Source organism: Ceratotherium simum, chromosome 10 (genome assembly GCF_057802395.1).
Source record: "Ceratotherium simum simum isolate JZ-2026a chromosome 10, ASM5780239v1, whole genome shotgun sequence".
Lineage (NCBI taxonomy): Eukaryota > Metazoa > Chordata > Mammalia > Perissodactyla > Rhinocerotidae > Ceratotherium > Ceratotherium simum.
The window spans coordinates 12,627,688-12,652,008 of NC_141909.1; the positions used below are offsets into that span (position 1 = coordinate 12,627,688).

Genomic DNA, 24,321 nt, shown 5'->3' on the forward strand with positions numbered 1-24,321 from the left:
ACCAAATAAACGCTAGGTTCCATGAAAAACATCTGAAAACCAAACACTTTTAAAAAAATAGATTTATTTTAAGTGCAATAACAATTTGAGCTTGCCTACAAGAAAAGATACAAGGACACTGAAACAAACAAAAAGATATCTTAAAAACATACAGAAGGTGAAAGCAAAAGTTGTAACTTCGGGACAAACAGTTAATTTGATTGAACATTAAACTTGGCACTGAGTTTCCTGCTAGCCAAAGCAAAAAACGAAAGAAAAAAAATCACAAGGAGCTCTCCTTAATGGGAGGCAGCACGATGAAGGATTAGGCAGAGGCCTTGGAGTTGGACACATCTGGGTCCCAATCCTGTACTCCCATTGACAGCTGTGTGTCCTTGGGCAAGCCAGCACCCCCAAACCCCAGGGGAAATGGAGGAAATAGCTTTATCTCTCAAGGCTGACATTGGGAATAAATGAGGAGGGAACTGAGTAAGCCTAGGACGAAAGAAATAGTGTGCTCTTTACTCTAGCAAACCATTTAATGTAAGGCCTCTGGAAAGAGTCCAGAGGCTGGGATTCTGAACCTCAGACCTACTGGGGGCAAGACCAAGCTCGGAAAATAAAGGAGCATGCCAAGAAGTGGGCAGAGCCCCAGACCAAAGGACATCACTGCACAGTGGCCTGGCTGGAATGCACTCTCCAGGAGGGCAGGGATTTTGGTCTGTTTTAGTCATCAATGACTAGTCCTTGGGCTGTGCAACCTGGCAGATCCTACTGTATTCAAAGTACCCGCGGTGGAGAAAGACACCATGTGGAGTTTACAGCAAGCCACAAGGAATAAGTACGAGATAGACCCCTAGGGTACTGGAGCAAGAGCGTGCAAACATAACAGAAAACTATATACTTTAGAAAAACTGCTGCTAGACCCTGGGGGACAAGAAGTGCCTCATCATGGGTATAAAGTGGGCATGTGGTCACAAGTGTGAGACCTACCAAGTTCCAAGGTCAGGTGGGCCCAAAGAAACCCACTGTCAGACGGAAGTGGTGAAGCTAGGGTCAGCATGAGCAGGGCCAGGGGGCACAGGTGAGCTGCAGAAGCATGTATGCCAGATCACCATGTCAATCACCTCTGTTGTACCAAAACCTCTTCCCTCATTCACACCTCCTGTCACAAGAGGGTGGGTCCTTATAACGAAGAGACAGAGGAGGAAAATGGCCAAATTTGGTTCACATGTTGGTTGGCTCAGTACATAGTAAGAGCTGAAAATGGACCATGGCTGCACTATAGCTCCACTTAAGGGTGACCTTGAAAGACAGTGACGAGGAGAAATCCTCCCAATGGGCAGAGCTTGGGCAGTACATTTGGTTATCCACTTTATGTGGAAAGAGAAACAACCTGAGGTAATAACATATATGGATAGGATTCACTGGACATGGTAAATGACTTGGTTGTCTGGTCAGGGGACTGGAAGGTAGGGGACCAAGAGACCTGAGGAAGAGGCATGTGGATATAGCTAAAGGAATAGGCATGAAGTGTGACGTTTATGTCTTGCTGGTTAATGTCTACCATGGACATCCATCACAGAAGAGGGAGACAAGATGACTCAGCTGATTCACATCTGCCAGCCTCCATCACCAGCCACCCCCGTGTTGGCACATAAACAGTGTAGCCATGCTGGCAGGGATGGGACTATGCATAGGCCCCACTCTCTAAGGTGAACCTTGCTACTGACAGCAACAGAGACCACTGATGAACCTGCCCTATTACCATCCCTCAAGGAGAACCGACAGCCACTTAGTGCCAGGTAGACTATACTGGGTCCTTTTCACTCTGGAAGGAGCAGGTTATGGACTGAAATGTGTCCCCCCAAAATTCATAGGCTGAAGTCCCTAACCCCTAATGTGACTGTATTTGGTGATAAGGCCTTTAAAGAGGTAATGAAGGTTAAATGAGGTCATAAGGGCAGGGCCCTAATCCATTAGGACTGGTGTCCTTATAAGAGATACTAAGAGCATGCAATTGAAAAGGCTGTGTGAGGACATAGCAAGAAGGTGGTTGTCTGAAAGCCAAGGAGAGCCCTCACCAGATGCCAACCCTGCCAGTACCTTAATCTTGGACTTCTAGCCTCCAGAACACTGAGAAAAATAATTTCCCCCATTTGGGGAATCTAGGCTTCCTGTCCCTGCAACTCTAGATTTCATGGGTTTACAGACCTTGGCTCACAGGAGGGGAACTCTTCCATCAGGGGACAAAGCAAGAATGTCATTACTTTTTAAGTTACAGCAGTTGCTCAGTCATTTTGGGCTCTTGTGCCGAAAGACCAGCAGGCAAGGAAAGGAGTCATTATCCTAGCAAGAGTAATTAACCCTGATCATCAGGAAAAGGTATGGCTACAGGCACAAGGGGGGAGGATATGTGTGGCGCCCAGGTGACCACCTGGGCATCGCCTGGTACTCCCTTGCCCAGTTTTTACAGTAAATGGATAAGTGCAACAGATACAGCCTGAGAAGGGCCTGGTGACCAGGGACTCAGACTTCACAGGGATGAGAGTACGCATCACTTCATCAAGTAAGCCTTCCGGCCAAGGTGAGGGGACTCTCGAACGGACACTAGAGGAGGGAGATGATGATGAGTGTGGCTTTGAGACCAGCTTCAGCAGAAGGGGGTGTAGTTTGTCCTGCTAACCTTCCTTGTGAAGGTTCCTCCCAGGAAAAGAGTGCCACTGGAATCTTGGAGGAGCTGCTCCAAGAACTTAAGTAAAACAAGAAGATCCAAGTGGCACGAGGGGTGGATGCTGTGGTCTGCTGCTCAGATCCCCCACCTCCCTCAGGACCAAAGCTCTCCATCTTCCCGGCGCTGGGGTTTTGGCACCTGACAGTTCTAAAGAGACACCCTCTCTGTGATGGCCTGCATCCGTGGAGAGCCAGTCGGCCCAAGACCTGTAATCTGCACCAATGACTGGTTGCTGGAGGTTTCAAGTTCAGCTCCTTGTCTGAATTTGGGACAACATGGAAGGACTCTCCCAACTCCACAGCTCTCCATGAGATTAGCTCAAGTCATCTGTGTAACTGTTGTTCAAAGTCTCCCTCTGTCCTTCATCACCACTCCCCCAAGATGCTGATCCTGACAGCATTCTCCCATAAACTTCATGCACAGAAATCTGCCTGGGCACACCAACCTGAGAAATACAACTCTTCTGGCTTGTTCATGAGCACAAGATCCATAGTTATCTAATGGGGAATCTCCTTACAGGTCTTCCAAACGGACTTTAATCAATCTATTTTCTCCAAATCTGCTCTTCTGATGTTGGTGAAATGGCGCTGTCATCCATCTATCCCATTATCTAAGCCAGGAACCTCAGAATCGTACACTACTTCTTTCTCTCCTTCATAGCTCTGTCCATCCCACTTGGAAAATATTTACATTCACCATTACTCACTTTTTCGGACACTGATCATTCTGAGTTCTCATACTTTTCATTCTTCCCTCTGTTTCCTTGAAGGGTTTACCTCCTTCCCCTGCTAAATACAAGGCTTAGTCTATAGCCTGTGTTCATCTTGGATGTAATTCTCTTACAGAACTCATCTAGCGCTTTGCTTTCATCTTCAACCCTACAAAGTTGACTCCATGATCTACACTTCCAGCTTTGACTTCTCTAAGAGAGATGTCTGTCCTCCATATTTAACTACATCATGGGTATGGTATCTTTATTGTATGTTCCAGAGTCACCTCAAATTCAAATACATCTGTAGGGAAGGACCTTTGCATTTCTCTTTCACTTGTAGACTCAGCCTCTTTCTTCTCACCCCAGATATAAACTCTGGGACCCACATCTCCAATGGGACACCAGAGATGTCATACCTGATTTCACTTCTCCAGATCATTGTGAGGCCTGCAGACCTACTTCTCCCACCCAATGAAGGCAGGAGATAGGCAGATGGCAAGAGAGAACAGTAGTCTCTCTCATACCCTAGAGGGTAAAGAAGATGGAAATGAGAAATGAAGAGCCCAGTGTGCTGGATCACAAAAGTGTCAAAGACAGATCACGTATGAGGTTTTAGCCTGACATACAGTGACCTCTGAAAGACAAGTGTGGTGTCAGATTGTTTGGATACAGCAGTTTTGTAGATAAATGCTCAACATTTCCTGATGATTAATGACAAGGCTAAGAAAACACAACATTTATTTGATTTACTCTTTGGTTTTTCCCCTGAAAATGTTCTTACCTTCAAATTCTTTCCATTTCAACCAAGGAAAATCAAGAAGTTTTACATTTGCTCTTCACTCCAGAGCACATGATAATAAGCATTTTAACAGGAAGACACTGCGGCTTTTACAAGATTATAAAAACAGATAAATATCACGTCTTGTTAACTAGGTTGGTGTTTCTCTAAGAAATAATGTTTATCTAATAGAAGTGGAACAAGAATGTCCAGTTTGACCAGTCTTTCAGTTGCAATTTATTTTTTTACTTTTTAAAAAAATGAAGAAAGGCCACTATCCGAGACCTACATTCTATTTGGAAACATGTCAAAATATCCACATTGCAGTGCACAGGAATAAAATGTAGTCTCTACCACATATACAGCTACAGAGGAAAAGTTTACTTAGGCCACTGAGTATTTTTGAGTTTTTAATTATTATTATTATTTACCTGCTGCTGTCTCTGTCGCCTCGCTTGCGCAAACTGAGAGAGCATCAGCTGCCGATCAAGCAGCTCCATTCTTTGCTGTCTCTGGATGTCTACTGTGGCCCCCATCCCGATTCTGGCTTCGGTGGCGGGTTCTGAAGATGAGAAGATGGGCTCAAGTGTCCAAGAGAAGAACTTTGCCATCCAGCTGGGGATGCAGAGCACCTGATGAACTTGTAACATTTTGCTGTTGTAGCAGATACCGGAAATCTAAAAGAAAAAAGTCCAACTGGATTGTTTAAATGTAATAAAAGTTTAAAGAACATATTTAACATAGAAATCAATAACCACAAAATACTTTTGATGGTATTTTTCTTCACTCTAGCAGGGTTGGGTGATAACCAAAACTCCTACCAAGTTGCAGAATACTAAGCAGTACAAATCAACAAAAAATTTAATTTACTCAGTAAACAAATTTGTTTTTATTAAGTTAGAAGAGATAGCAAAATCCCAATCATTTAACACTCAAAGTACTAGTAAAATATTTAGAAAACAATGCTTTCACTTAAAAAAAAGTCATAAAATATCTGATTATCAAAACACTTTCACACTAACTCTGTGGTTACTCTTATTGGCAGATGGCCAGCAGAGAGAGATACTGGCAGAAAACAACTTTGATGTTCAATGACATAATCTAGCCATATAATAAATTTATCAGACAATAAGGACAATCTAGAGTTTACATAGATTTTTAATAAAGTTTTCAAGTATTGATTTTTCTAGGTTTTTAAATCCTGGCCAATAGTTAACAATTAACAATTCTGTTTATAAACAAGCCTTTTTTCATCTTTAAGGTAATTTATATGGTAAGAGAAGTCTAAAGATTCTCTATGGGTTTCTAGGTAAAAATAAGTATGGTTATTCTTTTGTAAAAAAAATCTTTAATTTGTGAATTTGATTCTTAGTATAAGAAGTTATTCATAGCAAATTAGGGTAGATTTGAAAATTTTCTGTTTAAAAGGAGAAAAGTACATTTTAATGTTCTATTAATAACAATGAAATTAATTAATTAGGCAAGATTTTATTGAGCACATGTTAGAGACCAGGCCCCTGTTCTAGGCACTTGGAATATAGCCAAAGACAATATAAACAAGGTCCTACTCTCACAGAGGTAACAGCGGCGAATATGAAGAACAGAGAAGAAACAATTCTAGACAAGTTCTATGAAGAAAATAAAGTGACGTGGAACAGGGCCTTTCTTTAGGTCGGGCAGTCAAGGAAGCTCTGGAGGAAGTGACATGATTGAAGATATTAGGGATGATGGGGTGCCAGTGATTTGAAAAATTGGAGGAAGAACATTTCAGGCAGAGAAAACAGCAAATGCAACGCAGGAATGAGTTTGGGAGTATCTAATAGAAATCTTTGTGGAGCTATCAAGTGTGTAGCTGGATATATAAATCTGGAACTCAAGGGAAAAGCTAGCAGAGATAAAGATTTGGGAGTCACTGGATTAGATGGTGTTTAAAACAATGGGACTAGATGAGATAATATGGAGGTCGGGGACATATAACAGAAGAGAGAAGAGGACTTAGGATTGAACCCAGGGGTACACCAATATTTTGTGAATGGACAGAGGAGGAAGAGCCAGCAACGAAATGTGAGAAGGGGCTGCCAGTGAACACAAGGAAAACTAGGAGAGTTTAGTACCACTGAAGCTAACAGAATAGTGTTTGAAGAGGGGAATGGTCAACTATGTCTAATGCAGCTCAGAGTCTAATACAGAAAGAGGAAAACGACCATTGGGTTTGGTATAATGGAGGCGTCTGATGACCTTAGAAGAACAGTTTTGGTGCAGTGGTAGGAGCAAAAGACAGACTTGGAGCAGGCTGAAGAGTGAACAGTGGAAGACTTTTGGTTTCAAATAATTTCCATGCCACTTCTCTCAAAAATGGTACAAAACAACAAAGAAAACGAAAACAGAAACAGACTCCACATTCAGTGAAACTAGAAAGTGAAGAGGAGTAGAATATGCCACCCCAAAATATGCCACTTTGGCATATTGATTATTTTAAATTAAAGTTACTTGAGAAACAGCCGATGCAAGAAGGACACTCTGACCCTCCTTTGTTCCCCTGAAAGTAGGAAATACGTCACCCATGTGAAGATATCCTCCCTGTACCAGGAAGGTAAAAGGCATTCTTATTGCCAGAGATAGGGAATGCAAGGCAGAGAAGGCTGTATAAACAAATCTTGTTACTTCCTCACTAATTTACTACCCCAAGCCCAAACTTCTTGTCTCTTCAATTCTTCACAAATTCAATGTTTCTTTGCCTAAAAGGTATAAAAGCTGCCTGCTTTGGTCACTTCTTTGAGCCTCATATCTTTGGGGGTCCTGTACATATGAAATTAAATTTGTTTTTTCCTGCTAATTTGTCTTGCATTAATTTAATTAGTAGACCAGCCAAAGAACCTAGAAGGGAAGAAGAAAAAAGTTTTCCTCCCTTATAAAAGCATCTGTAATCATGAACCACACTAACAAAATGGGAAACACATTGAGTAATTAGAAATCACTTAGCGTATGAGAAGAAGGGTAAGTCCAAATGCTGGCAGAGGGTCCCCTGGAGCTCAGACAGGTTCAGGGACTAGAGGCACCAGCTACTGTGGATGGCAGGAGTGAAGTGGAGGATTACTTAACTCTGTGTAAGAAGCAATCCGAATTCCTCCCCACACAGAGCATGGCCCATATCTACTCTCCTCTTCTCTACAGTGAGAAGGTAAAAGCTCTGCAGGGCATGGATCAAAGAGGCTCTGAGGGGGCTAGAACAGGCCCAGACAGGAGGCCTGCGGCTCTACACAAGCGGATTCCATTCAGACAGAGGCCCTCAGTGAATGTCTCATAGAGCTTCCAGAAGAAGACAACAGAGAGAATATGGGGAGAGGGAGACAACAGTTCAAGAGATAATAGCTGAGAGTTTTCCAGAATTAATAAAGAATATAAATCCTCAGATTGAAAACGCAAGAGTCTCAAGAAGGATTATAAAATGAAATTTATATCTAGATCTATTGCAGTGAAACAAAGAAAGAAATCCTTAAGAGTAACCAGAGAAAAACATAGACTGCCTAGAAAGAAAAAACAATGAACTATCAGCAGATAACTGCAACAAAAACTATGAGATACTCAGGAATAAATCGAATAAAAAAATATGTAAGGCCTTTCTAGAGAAAACTAAAAAACTATAATAAAGGAAATTTTAAAAAATCCTAGTAATAAATAAAGATATCACATCCATGAATGGGAAGATACAAAAAAGATACCAATTTTCGCCAAATTAATATAAATTCAAAATAAAATCTTAACATGGTTTTTTGTTGGAACTTAAATGTCAATCCTAAAATTCATATGGAATATTTAAGGTTTAAACTTTAAAAACACAATGTTGGGACAAAGAGGTCAGACACAAAAGATTGCATACATTATGATTCCACTTTTGTAAATGGATCAATCTGAACTATACATCAAGTGGGAAAATCATAAAGCAAAGCATGAAGGTGACAACCATATGTCCCAGGAGAGCAGGCAAGGGAGGGAGGGGCGCCGAGGGGTTCCAGGGCTGGCAGTGCTCTGACCTGTGTGGGGGTTTTTGGGTGTGTGCACTTTTTAGTGATTGGTTCGGCTTCATGACATTTACAGTTCATGCACATTTTGGTATGTGTTATATATATCACAATTAAAAGATTTAAAATCAAGAATAAAGGATCCAGAATAGCCAAGGTAATTTTAAAGAAACATAATAAAACCTATCAGATTTCAAGATATGCTATAAAGTTTGAGTAATCAAAATAGTGTGGTCTTTATGTAGAGCTACTCAAATAGACCTAAAGAACAAGAGCGTAGAAACAGACTTGTGAGTACAAGGGCACCTGGTATACAGCACAAACGGGTAAATTAGAGGGAAAAGGATACACAAGCTATACATAAGGATAAAGACAAAACAGGTCCCCCTTCCTGATACTATACACAAACTCCCGATGGATTAAGGACACAAATATAATTTATAAAACTGTAAATCTTTCTGTACAAAATACAGAAGGAACATCTTTTTGGCATTGGGATGGGGAAGGATTTGTAAATAAGAAACATAAAGCACAAGCCATAAGAGAAAACATACACTTCACAATTTAAAAACTACATTACGCCAAAAGTTACCATAAATGAAGTGAAAAGACAAGTAAGAGCCTGGGAGAAGGTATTTAGAATTCTTATAAGTCAACAAGGTAGAGTTCAGAACATATAAAGAAACTCTATAAATTTATAAGAAAAAGACAATCGACCCAATTTAAAAAGCGGATGAAAAGGCAATTTCATAAGAGGAAGAAATTCAACGGCCAACAAACACGTAAGATTTTATCCTCACTTGTTTTTAGAGAAATGCAATCTAAAATGAATAATGTTAACTATAACAATAACTGGCAAAAATTGAAAAATCTGGTATCAAGTTTTGGTAAGGATGAGGGGAACTGAGAACTCTCACACAATCCTGAACGAAGGTAAAGGGTACAACCACTCTGGAGAGCAATTTGACAATGCCTAGCAGAGATGAAGAGAACACTCAATTGCAATGCTATATGTGACAGCTAGGAAATGGAAACCAAGTGTCCCCAGTAGAGGAACAGTGGTTTATTCATCCAATGGAATACCAAACAGCAGTTAAAATAAACTCAGTGTACATGTATCAATATGTTTTTTAAAAGGTATCATATATTGTATTCATATTTTTGCAAAATTTCAAAACATAAAATAATAGCATAGACTATTAGTGGACACACACTTATGTAGTGAGCACAGAACCATGGACTGGTTTCTTCTACAGCAGATGATAGACGGAGAGGGAAGGGGAGGTGTGGGGGGTGGCACTATTGGTAACAAGCATATATTTTTTTTAACAAAGAAAGAGATAGGAAGTAAATATGGCAAAAAAATATACAGTTGAATTGGAGGCGAGGAAGTAGATCCTTTTCTGAAGATCTGGGTAGGAAGGAAAACAGAAAATGGGGCTGTATAACGGCAAAGTTACACTGATTTAGCTGAAGATAGTAAAATGTTGTTATAAACATAGAAAAATATGAAAAAATTGATCAAATCAGAACTGTGAGATTTGAATTAAGTGACAACATGGATGGACATTGAGGGTATAATGCAAAGTGAAATAAGTCAGAGGGAGAAGGTCAAACACCATATGATTTCCTTCATTAAGTAGTAGATAATAACAACAATAAACAAACACATAGAGACAGAGATTGGATTGGTGGTTACCAGAGGGGACGGGGGAGGGAGGAGGGTGAAAGGGATAATTCGGCACATGTGTGTGATGATGGGTTGTAATTAGTATTTTGGTGGTGAACATGATGTAATCTGTGCAGAAATAGAAGTATAACAATGTACACCTGAAATTTATACAATGTTATAAACCAATGTTACTGCAATCAACAAAAATTTTTAAAAAAATTTTATTTTTTAGTCTCCAGTAGCCAACTATGATTGTGAATTTGTCCATTTCTCCCTTTAGTTCTGCCTGTTTTAACTTCTTGTATTTGGAAACTTGTTAGGCACACACACATTGATAACTGACTCTGTTTTATCATAACAAAGTACCCCTCTTTGTTGTTGTTTTGTGTGTGTGTGTGTGTGTGTGTGTGCGTGAGGAAGATTAGCCCTGAGCTAACATCCGATGCTAATCCTCCTCTATTTGCTGAGGAAGACTGGCCCTGGGCCAACATCTGTGCCCATCTTCCTCTACTTTATATGGGACGCCACCACAGCATGGCTTGCCAAGTGGTTTGTCACTGCGCGCCTGGGATCCAAACCTGCGAACCCTGGGCTGCTGAAGCAGAGAGCGCACACTTCACTGCTGCACCACGGGGCGGCCCTCATCTCTGTTTTTAGTAATACTGATACAGAGGTCAATTTTGTCTGGTACTAATGTGGCCATTTCAGCTTTCTGTTTCCATGATATATCTTTCTTCATCCTTTTACTTTCAACATTCCTTGTATCTGTATTTAATGTGTGTCTTGTAGATTGCATATAGCAGTTTCTTGCTTTTACATTCAGTCTGACAACCTTTGCCTTTTGATTGGAGTGTTTGGCTATTCAAACTTATTGTACTTACCTTGATACAGTTGGATTTTGCTATTTGGTTTCTATTAGTCGCATCTGTTTTTTGTTCTTTGTTTCTCCTTTCCAGTTTTGTGTGTGTATTAAGCAAACATTTTTTAGTATTTCATTTTAATTTATTGCTTTTTTGTTTTGTTTTGGATTTTTTTTTTTTTTTGCGGTGCGGAAGATTGGCCCTGAGCTAACATTCACTGCAAATCTTCCTCTTTTTGCTGAGGAAGATTGGCCCTGGGCTAAGATCTGTGCTCATCTTCCTCTATTCTATATGGGACACCACCACAGCACGGCTTGATGAGCGGTGTGTAGGTCCGCGCCCAGGATCCAAACCTGCGAACCCCGGGCCACTGAAGCAGAGCACGTGAACTTAACCCACTATGCCATTGGGCTGGCCGTACTTTTTTTTTTTTTTTTTGCAATATTTCATTGCATTTTTTCTTCTGTTTGTTCTAAGGATTACAACATGAGTCTTGAACATCACAATGTGCTTAGAATACTAAATTACTTCAAATAAAATACAAAAACTTTGCAGAGTATAGTTCCATTTAACATCACCCCATACACTGTGATACTTTTTTTCTTATGTATTACACCTATATATCTTAGAAACCCATCAATGCAGTGTTATTTTTGCTTTATGCAATCATACGTCTTTTAAAGAAATCAGGAAAAAAATAATGAAAATGCATAGTTGTTGCCTGTAGTTAAGGAGTTCACAATTTAGTACTGGTTCTTAATTTGAGGGGGGAAGTAGGTCATAGATTCCTTCCAGGAATTGACGAAGGTTAAAGATTTTCACTCTCCTGCCCATGTCTACCCCTACCCCATCCCCCGCTATCATGTATACTCTCACAAAATTGTGTATTCAATTTTAGTAAGTAGGACTACCCTATGAAGAATTAGGATATCCCAACCCAGTAATAAACAAGTACACTACTGCAACTTCTGGCAGGGATAAAATAAGGTTTTTGTGCTCATTTTCTTAAATTTCTATCCTAATAGTTTGCTTCCTATTTGAATATATGTTCTGGAAGAAGAATTTTGGTTGGTTTTGATCCCTGTCTGGCCTCTGTGCCTAGAATAGTGCCTGGCACATAGTAAGTATTCTTTACGTATTTGCTGGGAGAATGGCAAATGAACGAATGCTCCACAAAAATAGATAAATAAATTATCCTAGGTTCTTTTAAAGGAGACTGGAAAGTTGACAGCAGACATACGTTTTTGGTGCTAAGTTTATACTTTCCCCTATGACAAACAGGTAGAGTTCACCTGTCCTGCCTCTGGTACACCAGCATGATCTCAAGTTGTCAAATAAATAACACGCTATTGTAAAATGTTTTAGGTATTCACAAAAGATTAAAATATAAAGTGCTTAAAGAGTTTAGTTTCCTATAAATATTTGACAATCAACACCACTCTATATTAAGACAAGATGGGATAAGAATAACCTCATTAAATTTTATCTAAGTTATACTTCATTACTACCAAACCTTTGAGACAGTATCACTTATTATAATACTACCTTCCATTTATACATTACTTTCAACTTTAATTTTCATTATCTCATAAACTTGTATTGGGACTTCTGAATGAGAGTTTTCTCGAAACTCACAGAGTTTGTGAAAAAACAGGCAAGAGGCTTTAAAAATAGACTGCATGCTCAGATTTGCATGTCAAGAGGCCAGAGGAAACTCTAGCGGAAGGGGTCTGGCAGGGCCTCAGAGCCGGGAAGCACAAGAAGAGGCTGAGAGGCCCAGTGACAGGGGACCAAGTGGCAGCAATGGTCTCGAGCAGACCAGCAGTCAGGTCCAGGATGACCAGACACAATGAAATGGAGCAAGTGCCTAGTGTCTAGAGCTGGAATCAAAGCACTTGAGCAGCAGGGTTCAGGAACCCGGCCAGGAAAAGGAACCCAGAGGTCAGGCAACCAGAGAGCATTCTGGGCCACATGCAGCTGAAAGCCCAGGCCAAAGAGCCAGGCCACAGCTCTGGGTAAGAGCCAGGAGCCCCCTACAAGCCAACATCAGAAGCTATTACCTCACAAATAGAACTGAGAATGTAAAACAGCAGGAAATTGTTTTTCTTTTAGGCCATTGATAAACATGGACATCAATTAAATACTTATTCCGATTCTTCAGATTATTAGTCCTTTTAAAAAGGGAATTGTGAAATAAAGTTCATGAGGCAAATAAAGAATTTAACTTGTTGGGTAGAAAACATGTGAAACACTCTTGATCATAGAGAGTAAACCTCAACTGTCCTCTGGTCCTGTTGAGTATTAGCATGAAACCACAACAGGCAAAGGTGAGAAACCATGACTTGGCAATGACACCCAGGTGTTTGTTGATCTCTTTTTCCAGCCAACTGTGGCTGAACAAAAACCCACTCAGCAAACGGCACTGCCAGGGTTCTGTGAACCATCGTCCCAACGTTCAGAAACCTATCATCTAATGGGACAACAGGATAAACACAAGGAGCTGCTTTCCCACAGGGACAAGGGGGCCTTCACAAGACAGGGCGGAGCCAAGGGAACAAACGTCCCCTTGCACCTGGACCCCATCATACAGACTTCATATGCAGTCAAGTCCTGAAGAAACTAGACCCACTGAGGCCTCAATTATTCATTTGACACGTACTTACTGGAGATCTAGTATGCGCTAGGCTGTGTTCTAAACACTAGGATGTAGCAGAGAGCAAAACAAAGAAAACCCCTGCTCTAATGGACCTTTTCCTATTCCTTCTTCTCCACTGAAAATGCTAAGGAAAGAAGGAAGGAACTTCAGAAATTATTTATTTTATTACCCAAAGAATATGTACGCAAATTAGGGATGCCAAAAGCCATTTGTGATTAATTATGAAATGATTGTTCTTTTCATGACAGACAGAATCGTGGGGCTTTAGCACTTATTGAAAGAGTCTTGCTGTCTTGTTCTTTGTCAAGTGCAGAAGTGATTCAGATGAACTTCCTATAGCTCTCGTATCTCTTTTAATATCATTTTGAAGTACATAGTTAAAACACTGGATATCCTTCTGATTCTTGGGAAATTTAATTACAATAGGGATAGAATTAATTAGACTGATCACAGATTATTTGTTTCTAACACCCTGTCTTAGAAAGCTGCTCTAAGCTTTTCCTTTTGGAAGATCATGCATCAGGAGGGTTAGGTTAACTGTACAAAGCAGAAAACTGCAAATAACAGTGGCTTAAATACAACAGAAGTTTATTTCTCCCTCATGTTAAAAAAGCTCCAACTATCTTAACTGCATTCCAGGCAGCAGGGAGATGAAAATAAGGAAGGGCAAAAGGCTACTTTAAAGAGCCTTCCCAGAGGTCCCACCAATATGTATTTATAGCTCAACAGCCAGGATGCCAGGATTTAGTCTGACAGATATACCTAGATGCAAAGAAAACTGGGAAATGTGGTCTTTTAGTTGGAGGCACTGCTGCCCAAATAAGATGAAGGTTCTGTTACTAAGGATAAAATATATCAGGAGACAAATCAGGTGCTTAAATGTAAATATCTTTTAATATTCCTTTTAACAAGGAGACCATTCCCCTTTAAAAGTATATTCACTTTCATAAACTGACTGAACAAACTCAAATTAAGGGGAAAATAGGCTTATGTTGAAACTTATTCCTTACATTGGACTAAAAAAAATAAACTAAAAATGAATATGAAGATCTGGAACGATTTTTGCATTTATAGATACAGACTCAATGGTGAAAAACTCAACGCTTTCTAAGACCAGGAACAAGGCAAGGATGTCCATTAACCAATTTTATTTAACATTGTTCTAGAAGTCTTAGCTAGTACAGTTAGGCAAGAAAAAGAAAAGGCACAGATTATAAAGGAAGAAGTAAAACATATAAACAAAACATATTTCCTGATGACATGATCATGTATGTAGAAAAACCTAAGGAATCACAGAAGATCTATCAGAAATAATAAACAAATTTACCAAAATCGCAGTACACCAGAATATACAATAGCAATATACAGAAATCAACTGCATTTCTATATTAGCAACAAACAATTGGAACAAAAATTATAAAAACAACTCCATTTAAAATAGCATCAAAAACCCACAAGTACTTAGGAATACATTTAATAAAACATGTGCAAGGCCTGTACATTGAAAATTTAAAAACTGCAAAGGGTATTAAAGAATTGCTAAATAAATGTAAAGATACACCATGTTCATGGATTGGAAGACCCAATATTGTTAGAATGGTTGTATTAGTTACTTATTACTGAATAACAAATTACCCAAAACTCAGTGGCTTAAAACAATAAGCATTTATTATACACAAAGTTTACGTGAGTCAGAAATCTGGTGGTGGCTTAATTGGGCGTTTGTGGCTCAAGGTCTCTAATGAGGCTGCAGTTAAGATGTCAGCCTACCTGTACTCATCTGAAGGCTTGACTGGGGCTGGAGGATCAGCTTCCAAGGTGGCTTAAAAACACAACTGGTAAGTTAGTGCTGACTGTTGGCAGGAGGCCACAGTTCTTTTCCATGTGGACCTCTCCACAGGGCTGCTTCAATGTCCTCATGACATGGCAGTTGGCTTCCCCCAGAGCAAATGATCTGAGAGGGAGCAAGAGGGAAGCAGCTGTGTCTTTTATGACCTGCCCTTTGGAGTCACACTCTGTCATTTCTGTCATATTCTATTCATTATAAGTGAATCGCTAAGTATAGCCCACACTCTAGGAGAGGGGAACTAAGCTCCACCTCTTGAAGTATAAAATAATTCGTGGGCATGTTTTAAAATCATCACAATGGCAATCCTCCTCAATTGATCTATAGTTTCAATTCAATCCCAAGCAAAATCTTCACTGTTTTTTGTCTTCTTTTTTTGGGAGGGAGGGTGAGGAAGATTTGCCCCGAGGTAACATCCGTGCCAATCTTCCTCCATTTTTTTGTATGTGAGACACTGCCACAGCATGGCTGGTGAGTGAAGTAGGTCCGTGCCTGGGATCTGAACCCACAAACCTGGGCCGCTGAAGCAGAGCGCGTGGAACTTTAACCACCTGGCCACGAGGCTGGACCCTGTGTTTTTTCTTTTTTGAAGAAATTACAAGCTGATTTAAAAATGCATATGGAAAGTCAATGTTCCTAAAATAGCTAAACCAGTTTTGAAAAAGAACAAAGTTGGAAGACTTATATTACCTGATTTCAAGATTTACCAAAAAGCAAAAGCACTCACGACAGTATGGTATTGGCATCAGGACAGACATATAAATCATTGGGATAGAAAAGAAAGGCAAGAAATAGACCCACACTGGTCAACTGATTTTCAACAACGGTGCCAGGGTAATGCAAAGGAGAAGAGTCTTTTCAACAAATGGTGATGGAACAATGCTACATATCCGTATGGAAAAAAATTTGTAAAATGATATGGTATTACTTTGCAGTGTTAAACATACATTTATCATATGACCCAGCAATTCTACTCCTAGGTATTTACCCAAGAGAAGTAAACATATGTCCACACAGAAATGTGTACACAGATGTTCAAAGCAGCAGTATTCATAATAACTCAAACCTGGAAGCAACCCAAATGTTCCTCAACTGGTGAATGGACAAACAAATTGTGGTGCAACCAGACCACAGGTTAATACAATAACAAGGGATGAAACAGTAATAAAACATAGACTGATCTGAAAAATATCACGTTAAGTGAAAGAAGTAAAACCCAAAAGACTTCATACTACACAATTTCAATTATATGAAATTCTAGAAAAGGCAAAACTATAATGACATAAAGAAGATCAGTGGTTACTTGGGGATGACAATTGGGTGAGAGGACAGAGAGCAAAAGGAATGAAAAAATGTTCAGGGTGAGGGGACAGTTTTCTATCTTGACTGTGGTGGTGGTTACAACTGTATACAATTACCAAAATTCACCAAACTGTAGACTTAAAATTGGTGAATTTTATTGTATGCAAATAACACTTTAATAAACCAAAAAAAGAGAAAAAAAGAATTTTTCATAAAAAAGTGTAGGTGAAGATCTAGAAAAGTCTAGACATTTTTAGATACATAAATCTTCTTTTAAATTTTATAAGAGGTGGGACTTTAGCAGACTAAAAACAATCTTTAGCAACAAAAACTTCTGATATCTAGAAAATGTTCCCAGCTAACATAAACCAATATGAGAAGACTTCTGATAAAAAGCTATACTGTCTATAATGAATAAGTTCAAAATCACATGCATTGATTTTACTGTAGTTCTTTCCCAGAGGTTATCATCAAGATAGAAGAGAAATATCAACACAATCAGCCCCAAAGAGGAAGGAACATTGGACACTCTATTAAAAAAGAAAATCAGTTTAAAGTGATAATCAAAATTGATTCGAGTCTTTTCATTTCCTCATAGGAAAACAATGTGAAGACCTTGTGGGAAAATGCTCTGTGCTGCAACTGACATGATAATCTACCAGTTATCATCTAAAATTTAAAATATGGGTGCTTTCTTAGTAACCTCTTCCTTATCTCCATTTCTTTTTCCTTTGACCAGCAGCAGTACTGAACCAGCTTAGTATATTTTAAATCATCCTTTAAACTTTCTTAAAGCCATCTTTACTTCACTTTCTGGTACATGACAATGCCAGAAACACAAGACAACGAGCCGTTGAAAAATGAGGTTTGAGCTGCATTTTTAATCCATCACATGGAGGAGTAGTTAAGTACCTTGACGATCTTAGAAGAGAAAGTATAGCTATAGGCTAGATTCTTCATATCACAAAGAAAGTAAAGGCTGCCAATGGGATAAAGTGTTCTTGGACATAGGTCAGCCCACAAAATTCATAACGAGGGCTGCAGAAAGATGTTGCTATGTGTCTTTTAGCACCTCTGGGTACTTTTAAAACTTCTTCATATCCAGGGTCTCCCTCCAGAATTGTGTCTACATTGATGATGAACAAGGCGTGACCTTAGTGGTGTAGTCAAGAGAAGATCTAAGAATAGCTTTGTATGTAAGTGTCTTGTGGTTGAAACAAACATGGATGAGAGCCTTGAAACATGCAGTGGAAGGCACTGGACCCACTGGACCAGGACCAGAACACCTGGCCTTTGGTCCTGGCTCTATCATCCATCAGTTGATAGATAGTTCCAACTGAACTTAAGCCTCCCCATCTTTAAAATGGCAAGTCCAGGTTCTCAACCACTGTAGAGATTGTAACAAGAACCTAGTAAGGCAGTACACACTGAAAACATCCTGATTATCACAAAGCGTTACAGTGTTTTATAGCACAGAAATTATTATTTTGATAATAGCGAATTTTGAAACTCAACAATTATTTATAGAAGGTAGATAAAATGCCAGATATTGTGCTAGGCACTAGGGATTATAGAGAATAAAGTATAATCCTAAACTGAAAGACAGGGCTGACTCAGAAAAAGCTTCAGAGTCAGGACTTAAATGAGTAAGATTTTGCTAGAAAAAGAAGGGATCTAATGGTGAAAGAAGGGATATAGTTTGAAAGAAGTACATGTGGTTATGCAAAGCTACCTCTTAAGGGAACAGACACTAAAGCTAGAGCACCTGCCTTTGAATTCTATCTCCACTACTTATCAGCTTATACTCTTGGCAAATTACTTCGATTCTCTGTGCCTCAGTTTCTTCATCTATAAAATGGGAATAATAGTCCCTACTTCATCAGGTTTTTATGAGGACTAATTAAGATAATATTTGTAAAATGCTTAGAAAAGAGCTGAATTAGTGTTTTTCTCTAGGTTATACTGTGGTAACAAATTATCTCAAATTTCAGTAGCTTATAACAAACATTTATTTCTTACTCATCTTACAGCCCTGCTCCATGTGTCTTCTTCATTCTGAGGTCTGGGCTGAAAGAGCAGCTTTTATGTGGCACATGCTTTTCTCATGGCAAAGGGAACAGAGCAATGTGGAACCATGCAATGGCTCTTAAAACTTCTGCTTGTGAAGCATTCATCACTTCTGTTTGTATTTTAGTGGCTAATGTAAGCCACAGAATAAAGCCTGATGTTAACAGGGCACACACAGGCGCTGTAGGGAGGGCCCCAGTAGAGAGGGGCAGGAAATATTTTGAACAAACAAAAATATTTGAACAAATAACAATCTACCACAAGCACCTGGTACATAGTAAGTGCTGTGTGTTTGTTAAAGAAAATAAGTGATTACACAATGGCACAGAATCCTGAGATAAATGAGACTTCGGGAACAGTAAACTGTTCAGTGTTACCACAGTACACAGCACACAGGGGTGAGAGGTACATGAGGAGGCCGAATTTTGAAAGTCTTTGAAAGGAGGCTAGGTTTTTGCCTATAGGCAAAAAAAGAGAAGTTGCAGTAATAAAAATTTTATAGCCATATTTTATAAGGCACTTCTGTGCCACTTTTATCAAGACATTGGCACAATTTCATTTATTCTACATTGAACACTTAAAAATCAAAGTCTATTAGTCACTCCCTCCCTGTGTAATACCTGCCTAATAAGACCCTCCCTGTCAGCCCTGGACTGAGCTGCAATTGGCACAACAAGGCAGAGGCAGATGGTTTCTTTCAGAAATTGTGAAAAGAGGAAATTGGCAAAAGCAGGCTCTTTCTCTTTTAATCCTGTCAGAATCAGCTCAGGCTAACTAAGGTCAGGACAGGGGAAGGGGGCATGGAGAGGAATGGAGGGAAAAGCGGGGAAGAGAGAAGGTATGAAGGAACCAGTAAGAGAGAGAGAGTGGGTGTGTGATGCCCAGTGGACTGATAAGCGCTCAATTCAGCGTTGGGATTATAAACACTATGTTAACTACAAGAAGGTGAAAGTGCCCTCTAAATATGCATGTTTCCTAAGGATCTACTGTTGTCTTCTACTTTACAGTTGGTCCTTTCACAGCTTTAACTAGCCTTGACTTCCTTCTGCAGCTCTGTCCTCATGTTCAATGCATTGCTAGAAAATAATCTTAATCCCTAAAACTCAGCTGAAAACCATGGGCATCAAATGAGTTCTTTGATCGGCCACACTGTACTCTTCTTTGGTCAATCTGGAGAGAGATCTAAGGGAAGAAAGAATCAAGAATAGAAGAAAAGGAAGCATGAAGAGAAGAGAAAGACATGCAGAGCAGAGGAAGGCACAGAGCACTCCATTCTCATTCACCCAGGAAGTGGATCAGAGCTCCAAAACCTACTCCAAACAAGTTTAAATTTCCACAGTAAATTATGCTAGTTCCATGACCTTTCCCCTTAATGTCATATCATGACTTGGAAAGCTGATCAACATCAGGTTCTGTCTGATGCTTTTTCTTTTACAGTTACCATAAGCCAACGTTTTATTTTTTGTCCTTAAAACTATTGTGGAGGGAAGAGAGAAAGGCCAATCACAGCCCACAAATGAGCCATCCTGACTCCTTCAAGATTGCTCACTTTTCCCTTCCCCTTTTCTCTGATTTACAAACCCTAATAAGACTTCTATAATTGTGCACCATCGTGAAGTTTTTTGTTGGAAAAGCTTTAAAAATCCCCACTGCCTACAGAGAAAAATACAAACTCAGACCACATTCAAAGTGCTAAATAACCTGGTGTCAATCTGTTTCTCTAATCTTGCTACTGGGTCGGACTGATTTTTTTTCAACACTAAGGTTGCTTGATCAGAAGATAATCAAAGTCTGATATACTGTACGGAACAGGTAACAAATGCAGGAAATGGGTAGACTGTAAAGGGATATGTTGAAGGGAGAAGGCTGGAGCCTGAGAAATACAGCCTGCTAATTTGCTCTCAAGTAGTTTGAAAGAGGACCAAATGATGATAAATATGTGAATTGTGAAAAGAGAAAATTGGCAAAAGCAGGGTCTTTCTATTTTAATCATGCCAGAATCAGCTCAGGCCTGAGACTTCAGCTTTTGAGAATTAGGGTACATCCTAGTGGTAATGACTCACTACTGTGATTCATAAAACAGTAGAAAATGAAGAAGTGTGGGGATATGGATGGTCCAAAGGCTCTCTGCAGAATTGCAAAAAGAACTTAAATAAAGTTCAATAAGTAAGCAACATTTTCTTTAAGGAAAAAAAGTATTAATGTGTAACAAGACTAGTGGAATTGTGACTATATATGAGTGGTCTCAGTTTCTGAAGGTCTCTTACTGAAAACATTAAAAAGAACAGTTAAACACGATGGTGAGAATATGACGGAAGCAGTGTATAGTAACATTTTTGAAGTTCTTGCTTAAACTGAAATATTTCACTTGGCTACTACAACCAAGCTTTCCAATTACAATTTTGCAACCTTACATGAAAATAGTCATATTTTAAATATTAAATGTTGGTATTAAAAACCAGAATTGCCAAAGGAAAAACACAACATAAAAACATGTATCAATGATACACGTGAATGATCTCAAAGTAATCTTTCAGCACAACCAAATGTTGTTTACCCTTTTCTGGGCAGCAGCTGGAATCTCTGATGGATCACAGAACAGAACTGAAGGCTGACAGCAGTCCTAGGCAACTAACTTATTATTGCTCCTAGTAAGCTAAACATTTTTTCTCCCGTCAACTCAAGAAAAAATTTAGTCCTCATTCTTTTCTGTGACACCACTGAAGACAGAAAGTAGGCTCCCCCCTACTAAAATGCTGTACTGATATAATTTATCAACCTCCTCCTCTTTTAATCAGTTGCACAGTTTAAAGTTACATATCTAGAAACATTTATAATCATACAAGAATGAGTGACACAAGGAGAGAGAAAAATTAGCCTAACCAAAATAAATCCACCAATAATTAAATAAAAGAAACTAAATCCAAAGTTGGCAGCTTTCCAGAAAAGCATGAGTAAAGTTTTTGGTTTCTATGACAGCAGATAACACATGACTTATGTTTTACACAAATGTCTTTTTTTTAAAAAAGCTCTTTCTCTTAAAAAACACATAATTGCCAGATTGAAATAAAATTACTTCCTTAACACATACAGTATGTTAGGAGAACTAGTGGTTTCAATGCTAAAAGGTGACATTTCATCAACAGGTCTTCTAACATTCTCCCAAAACACTGAATACCATCTGTGCATTTCTTTTTGGTAGTAAGAATTTATTTTCTTTTTAGTATTTTATTTGGCATAAAAATAAAAAAAAAAAGGAAGTCACTTGATATATGGGGAGAGAGGAGAAGTCACGTTGAGCAAGAGACATCTGGCACAAGCTGTGGCTTTGTAAATCTCAGACTTTGATCCCTTAATCAGTGGCATGTAAACCAAACATTCACAAATAATTTTAATATCCTCTTTTATAATTATCCTTATCTAAAGTATACCATATTGTATTAAATATTTCATAATAAAAATGTGGTTTTTCTGAAAAAAGTTGGAAATAAAATATTCATTAAGTTCAAAACAAGCACCAACATTTATGATACAGCATGAAGGAAAACTGGCTATGATTATCACTGATACTAATCCTTTTAAGTAAACATAGTATCATCTAATTATGGTGGAATAATGAGAAAGAACAAGGATGATATGAAGATTTATCAGATTTGTGTTCAAGGTAGGAGGTCAGTAACGCTGGCTGAATTAATTACTCTAAGAAGTGAACATTCAATTAGCTCAGAGGTATTTATTAACGGTAGGATTATTTAAATGCTAAATTCATCCGGGAATTATACTCCAAATACTGTGCAACTCTATTCACTCTTCTGAAACAAGGGATTTTTATGGTAAAAATTTGTTAAACTTCTGATTCCTTTAAAAAAAACTAAAAGAAGCACCTTACTACCTGTTAAACACTGGAAAAGTACTCGAAAAGACTGTGACCACAACATGCATATTTTAGATTTTAAAAAGACTACAAAGAGATGAACAATGCAAACTCCAATTCTAGAGCACCGAATGTCACAAAATGAAACTTTCTGAGGTGATAGCAAGCACTTAATTTATAACCAAGAGTCTGAAAACAGAATAAAGAAACAAAATGGGACGTCTTAAAACAAATGAGTCACACAATGAGTTATTAAAGAAGGGTTCAGATAATGAGAGCAAATCAATCAACAGTGAACCAACATAATGAAATGAAGGTACTGCTCAAATTTTTGAATGCTTTAGGAAAACATACAAAAAAGGACTCAAGACCATCACTGCTAAGAGAAACAAAATGTGTCATGAAAGAAATAGTAAATTCTCATGCTGCTCTTATTATGAAGGCAATGAACTATCTATTTATTGTACGCAGGCTGGTTAAGTAGTTGTCGATCAAGCTGGCAGTTCAAGTGGGGATGAGATTAGACTCGGGAGAGCCTGGCAACTGTGCCCCATAGAACTGGTCTGACCCCAGGCCATCCCTAAATCACTACAAGTCTTAAGAATACCAGGTGGCTCAGAGGGTTTGAAGACCTCACAGTGGAGTTCAGCTTTGTGGTCCCAAAGCAAACCAGATAACTGAGTATCTGAGAAAAATATTTAGAGAGGAGAACAAAGTGACTTTAATCCCCAGAATTTTGAGTGGAAGCTGTGAGGAATAAAGGATTAAGTTGTATATGAAAAGAACAAACACAGAAAAGGAATAATATAGACAGCATAAAGAAAGGAGGGAAGTAGGCAGATTTAAAGTCATGACACAGTGGCCCAAAATACCATTCACCCAGGAAACAAGAACAAATAGTGATAACGTACTTAAAATGTCTGCAGTGGAATGCATAGCTATTTCCAAATCCTTTCCCTTTCATGTTATATATATTACTATGAATCCATTCTGTCATTTTATTAGTCTTTTTCAAGAAATAAATTAAAACTATATTCCATACACACTAGTTATAAACTTATTTTTATATAAATTTCGGAGTTCAAATTTAAGGCATAGATAATAAAGCTCAATTTCGTGCTCTAGATTTCTTGTTAAAAACCTCATAAATAGAGTTTAAGACAAATGCTTATTAAAATAAAATCACATACAGCAGCATGGGAATGGGTGGGATGAAGACATTCTAGCACACAGAATGAGGACGCCAGCCAAACCCTTCGGCTCGTTCCCTTCTTCTCTGGCCGCATGCCCGATGAGTCTTCCGTCAGTTCCAATCCACCTGACTTCCCACTTAGCCTTATTTTTTTCCCTTGCATGACAATGTCTCTTTACAAAACAAGCAGAATATCTCTCACTATTTTTAGTAAATTCAACTTCTCCATTTTCTTTTCTATCATTTTTTTTTCCTTCTATGAGTTGGACTACTAATGTAATTTAAAAACAACACCACTGACAAGAAACTCAGCTAAAACTTTCATCAAAATTACCTTGAAAATTGAGACAATCCTTCATCTCAATTATCCGTGTAACTGGCCCTTTTTCATCATTAAGGAAGTAACATTAAGACAGAACCTGACATGGTTAAAAGAACGTTGGAGACAACTGAATATGACCCATAATCTAAATATGGCATTTTTCCTAAAGTTTCTTCAGAAAAGAGAGGGAATGGGGGAAGAGAGGAAATCATACTTACAAGTCCACTTATGGCTACAATCCAGATGTAGGAACCAGAGGTGAAAAGCTATAAAAGAAAAAAAAGGCAACTAAAATTGAAATTCGA

At 38.7% G+C, this 24,321-nt stretch overlaps 1 protein-coding gene across 1 annotated transcript in view; it reads right to left on the bottom strand.

Annotated features, from left to right (window-relative positions):
* The window catches only part of UBAC2 (UBA domain containing 2), a 166,340-nt gene that overhangs the window by 37,386 nt on the left and 104,633 nt on the right, over positions 1–24,321 (bottom strand). Inside the window, exons 6-7 of the mRNA XM_014781853.2 lie at positions 24,235–24,282; positions 4,635–4,880 (exon numbers count right to left, since the gene is read on the bottom strand). Of these exons, the coding sequence (XP_014637339.2) occupies positions 4,635–4,880; positions 24,235–24,282 (294 nt within the window). The remainder of the gene's footprint in view (positions 1–4,634; positions 4,881–24,234; positions 24,283–24,321) is intronic.